This window comes from Panthera uncia, chromosome E1 (assembly GCF_023721935.1).
Source record: "Panthera uncia isolate 11264 chromosome E1, Puncia_PCG_1.0, whole genome shotgun sequence".
Classification (NCBI taxonomy): domain Eukaryota; kingdom Metazoa; phylum Chordata; class Mammalia; order Carnivora; family Felidae; genus Panthera; species Panthera uncia.
This window is the reverse complement of record NC_064814.1, coordinates 13,238,852-13,244,020: the sequence shown is the minus strand read 5'-3', so window position 1 is coordinate 13,244,020 and position 5,169 is coordinate 13,238,852. Positions and strand designations below refer to the sequence as shown.

The 5,169-nt window shown below is 68.8% G+C and overlaps 1 protein-coding gene across 5 annotated transcripts in view; it reads left to right on the top strand.

Annotated features, from left to right (window-relative positions):
* Nucleotides 1-1,190: 1,190 nt before the first annotated feature.
* The window catches only part of UBTF (upstream binding transcription factor), a 15,924-nt gene continuing 11,945 nt past the window's right edge, over nt 1,191-5,169 (top strand). Inside the window, exons 1-2 of one of the 5 annotated variants that reach the window (XM_049636240.1) lie at nt 1,191-1,620; nt 4,514-4,652. In XM_049636240.1, the coding sequence (XP_049492197.1) occupies nt 4,595-4,652 (58 nt within the window). In that variant the 5' untranslated portion in view covers nt 1,191-1,620; nt 4,514-4,594. Of the gene's footprint in view, nt 1,621-1,942; nt 2,080-3,351; nt 3,437-4,329; nt 4,653-5,169 lie in introns of those variants that run through there. The other 4 variants (XM_049636238.1, XM_049636237.1, XM_049636236.1 and 1 more) reach the window with 4 other exon arrangements.

Sequence of the window (5,169 nt, the reverse complement as noted above, 5' to 3'; positions counted from 1 at the left end):
TGGGAAAGGAATCTCATTGCTCCCAGGAGACATGAGGAATTACAGCAGCAGTGAGGCCGCTGAGTGAGGACAGAAAAGGCTGTGTGCCAGGGGAGAGTCCAAGGGGCCGGTGACCCGGTCGGACGAGATGTGGGCAGTTAGCAGTGTCGGGGTGGGAGACTGGCAGCTCGCGGGCCCCGGGAGCCTGGAGGCATGGCGCTGCCCGGGGAGCGACGGCCCAGACCGCAGGCTCGCCTGTTGGAAGCAGGCGTTCTTCAGTCTTCTGGCTCCCAGCGTCCCGACAACCCTTCCTCTGAGGAGGGGAGGCCGGGACGGGCGACCGCAACCGACCGCAGCGGGAGGGTGGCTGGTGGTGCCCGCCCAGGCCCTTCGACACCCGCTCGGCAGGATGGTGGAGTGCCGGAGGCCTACGCGAAGGCTGCCCCGGGGCGGCTCAGGCGACGAGGCCCGGGTGCCAGGCTCCCCTCGCGGCTCCCCGCCGCCGCTGGAGGGAGAAGGGGGGAGCAGCGCCCGCGGCCTGCTTTCCCAGGGCTGGCCGAGTCTTTTTGACAAGCTGATTGCATGGCGGGGATTGGCTGGTCCGGGCGTGACGCCGGTAACAACAAAGGTGGAGTTGGAAGAAATTAGATTAAAGGAGAGGGAAAAAAAAAAAAAAATTAAAGGGGGAGCTGGCAGGGGACCGGAGGCAGAGACCGAGGGGGAGATGCGCGAAGCGCGGTCTCCCGGCTCCCACTTCGCCCCGGAAGCCCCTTCGCTCAGACCCAACGGGATTATGCTCTCCACCCTAACCTCGGCCCAACTACCGACACCAGGGTTGGGGGGATGGCTGCTGCTTCTAGAGAAATCCCAACTCCCACCCTGACACCCTTTGCTACGGCCCAGGGGGAGAACTTTTTGCTCGGACTCCTCGGATCCTAAACCCGGCGGAGGTGAGGGGCTTTGAGAACAAGGAGAGGCTCGCTCTAAAACCCGGAAGGCCCTCGCGGGAAGCCGAGATCCAGCGAGGCAGGGTGCTCCCCCGGTTTTTCAATGTGTTGCAAATCTAAGAGCTTCTTTCTTGCCTTTTCTTTTTCTTTTTTGTAACACCCCCCCCCCTCCTTTATCCCCCACCCCCTCGCTTTGGCTTCAGGGTTGCAAAAGCAAAGAGCAATAAAAAAAAAAAAAAAAAAAAAAAAAAAACCCGCGCACACACACAGACACACACCAGTGGCGACAGGGGAGAGTTGGAAAGACGCAGGAGAGAAGCAGGAGGCAGGAGGCAGTGGGGAGGGAGCAATGGGAGCGGGAAGCAGGCAGGTTCCCTCGCAAATCCCCCTCCGGCCCCACGTCGCTTCGCCGGCCCCGGCAGGGGAGCGAAGAGCCGGGCTAGCAGATGGAGGAGTGGAGCTCGCTCTAGGCAGCGGGCTTGGCCGGAGAATGGAGGAGCCGCCAAGCGACCGGCTGATTGGAAGAGAAACGCAGAGCGATGGAGGCGGGGGTAGGAGGACGATTTCTCTGCGGGGACTGGCGGCGGCGTATACGCCCGGGTCGGGCGCTGCAGAGCTTGGCTAGCTTTCAACCCGCGCTCGCCGGCTCCAGCCCCGCGCGCCCCCACCCCCAGCCCTCCCGGCGGCTCCGCAGGTGAGTGCGAGCTGGGGGCAAAAAAACCCCAAAAGTCTCAACACGCCAACCCTTCCCCCCCCCCCAAAAAAAAAAGAAAAGCATTTTTATTTTTCTTTTTTTATTTTCCTGCAGCCCCCATCGCGGTGGGAGGGAAGGGGTAAGGCGGAGTGGCCCGGAGGAGGCGGAGGGGCCAGGCGAGGCCGGTGTGGCCCGGGAGGCGGCGGCGCCGAGGCGGCTCTGACGGGCGAGCGCTCGGAGCGGCGCTGCGCTGCGCCGAGGCGGGCGGGCGGGCGGGCGGAGCGGGGCGGGCGGAGCGCGGCGCGTGGGGCTCGCCATTAGCCGTCGCTCCGCTTCGCCATCTCGGGCTTTGTCTGGCGACTCGCTGCCCCGGCGTCGGCTGCGGCGGAGCTGCGGCGGAGCTCTTCGGCCCGCCGCACCCCTAGGTGCCCCTGGCCCGCGCTCCCATTCACACGCTCGGTAAGTGAGCCCGGGCTCCGCGGATTTCGGGGGAGAGGGGTTGCTGCGAGTGGCGGCGGCGCCGATCTCCATGCGCCCGGGCAGGCCTGGGGAGCCATGCCGGGCTGGATTGAACCGGCTCCCAGAGCGGCTCCTCCGCCGGAGCCCATCGCCTCCTCACCTTTTCCGGGGTGTAAGGAGCAAAGGGAATTTTTTATTATTTTTTTTAATTCGCAGGGAGGGCATTTTGTCGGGGTAAAACAAATTTTTTTTATGTAAGTTTCGTGTGTGTGTGTGTGTGCTGTTCGGCAGCAAGGGGACCGCGAGGCAGGCACCGAAGACTGGCGCCGCGATGGGCGTGCGTGCGCCCCAAGCCGGTGGCCACGCTCCGGGGATGAGGGTGGGCGCGGAGCGCCCGCTCCAGGAGGCGGGAGAGGGGAGCTGGTGAGGACGGCCGTGGAAGCCCGAATCTGAGCTGGGAGGACTTGGGGGAGAGCTCCGAAGCAGGGCTGCAGGCACCCCTTCAGCCTTCCCAGCCGCCGGGGGGCCCCTCCGGGCACCATCTCGCGGCCGCGCCTCGCGCCCTCCCTCCCGCGCCGGCCGAGTCTGCTAGTTCCCCCGCGGGTCTGGCGAGGTCGCTCTCGGCGCCCGCCCGCCTCGGCTCCGAGCCCCGCCGCCATCCGGGCGGCTGCGTGTCTCCCTGCCCCGGCCCCCCCCCTCCCCGGCGGCAGCAGCAGCAGCAGCAGCCGCCGCCGCCGCCACCACCACCACCACCAGCACCAGCACCACCACCACCCCCCTCCCCTCCTTCCTTCCCTCCGCCTCGGCCGCCCGGGTCCCCCCAGCTCCCGCCCCTCCTCCCAGCTGCCCCCCGCGGAGCCCGCCCGGGCAGGCTGTGGGAGGGAGCGGAGCCGGCGAGGCGGGCGGGCTGGCGCTCGCTCCCCGGGGGTCGGTGTGCGCTCTACGGGGAAGGACGCGCTCGCTGCCCCGCTTCTCCCGCCCCCCCTCCCGCTCCTCCTCCTCCCTTCTCCCTCCTCCTCCCCGCTCCGGCGGCGGAGGCTGCGGCGGCGGCGGGGGGTGTGCGAGCTGAGGCCGGGGCCGGCGGGCGGGCGGCGGGCGGGCTGCCTGCAGGCGGAGGGCGCTGTGCTTTGTGCTTTTCGCCGCGAGGAGCAGCAGGCAGCAGCAGCCACAGCCGCCGCCGCCGCCGCCACAGCAGCAGCCGCCGCCCCAGCGCCGCCGCCGCCGCGCCCGGAGGAGGAGCCGCTGCCGCCGCGGGAGGGAGCTGCGGCTGTGCCCGGCCGAGCGGGGGAGGGCGCCGCCGCTCAGAGCCGGGGAGGGAGACGCCGGAGCGGGAAGCCCGGAGGCCGCGCTGCGCCGGGTAACCGAGGCGGCTGAGGACGCGCGCCGGGGTCGGGGCCGGGCGGCGGGGAGCGAGCCGCGGGTGCCGTAGACGCTGAGGGGGACCCGGGGCGCCCTCCAGGCAGGGGGACTGGACGAAAGAGGATCAGGGCACTGGAGAGGACGCCGAGAGCCGGGGGAGGGGAGGGCAGGAAGCGAGGCCCGGGCCCGGGCCACGGGCAGAGGAGCCCGCGCTTCTCCGAGCCGGCAGGCGCAGTTCTCGCCGGCCGCCGGAGGGGGCGGCGGGGCCGGTGAGCGCTGCGCCCCCGCCTCCCGGCCGCCGTCCTCCCGCCCTCTCCTTGGCTCGGCTCCCCGGAGGCCGGGGCGGGGGCGCCGGCGGGGCTGGGCCGCAAGCTCGGGGGAGGAGGCGGCGGTTCCCGCCGTGGTCGCGCCTCTGCGCCGGGCTCCTCCGTGCGCGTCGGGGTGGCTGGGCGGTGGCGGCGCCTCTGGCCGGGGTGGGTGGCTCGGGGGCGGGGGGCAGGCTAGACCGCTTCTCTCCGGCTGCTCGCCCGCCCAGGCGGGCGGGGACGGCGTCGGGAGCCCGAGAGGGGGGGCGGCGGGAATCCGGATCCGGTCCCCGGGGGCGGTGCGGCCGCTGCGCTCCGGGGCCGGCGGCGGCTGCGCTGCGTCCGGGTCCCCGCCGGGTTGCGGAGGCGGGGGGAACCGGCCGGGGGGAGGCGGGAGGAGGAGACTGCGGCGCGTGCCCGCTTTCGCGGTCGCGCGCGCCCTTTACCCGCCCTTCCTCCTCCCCCGCCCTCCAGCCTGGGGCCTCCCCGGGGCGGGCGCACGGAGGAGGAGGAGGAGATTTTTTTTTTTTTTTTTTTTTTTTGCCCCGGGGGGGGGGGGGGGGGGGCGCGGGGGGGGGAGCGGGGCGGGGGGGGGGGGGGGGGGGGGGGGGGGGGGCACTCCCACACCCACCGACCCATTGGGTCTACTAGGGTCTTGGCAGTCTCCGTGAAAGTGTGGACTTGTGCCCCCCTCCCCTTTGGGGGAGGGAGGAATAGAAAGTCCCTCACCTCGCATCCCGCCTGAGTGGGGACTGGTATCTCTCCTAAAGGGTGAGGTGGTTTTGACCGCGGGTTGCCCGGCCAGCACGACCCGAGGAGGTGGCTGGAGGAGGTGGCTGGACGGCTGAAGAATGAACGGAGAAGCTGACTGCCCCACAGACCTGGAAATGGCCGCCCCCAAAGGCCAAGGTAGGAGCTCTTTAACTTAAGCTCTCTTTTTCACATGGCTGTCTGCAGGGTCCGCTCTCCTTCAAAAGGGTTGCCGTCTGCATTCTCTGAATTGAGATGAGGTCGGCGTCTTCAGTTTTATGAGTTAAGTTCGACCAAACCCAAATTATTTGGCCTTGAGACAGTAAGCTGTATTTTTCACACTCCGTTTCCTCTCTTAGAGAGGGAGAGGGAGGCCTGTGCGAGCCTTCTTTCTGGGGTTCCCAGGCAGACCCCAGTGTGCCCTCTCTACACCCGGTGTCGGGGAATGGGAGGTAGGACGAGGAATGTGGGGGGAACAGGGAGAAAAGAGGGATTGGAAAGGCTTTTCAGGTTTTTATTGTTATTAAGAGGACAAGATTTTTGGTGAGGCAGGTGGAGAGAGAGGATGTTTTGGTGGCTTTGAGGCTCCAAGCCATAGGCCGTCTATAACTAGACCCTACCCCATCCGGTAGGGATCCCATGGCGGGGGGGGGGGGGGGGGGGGGGGGGGGGGGGG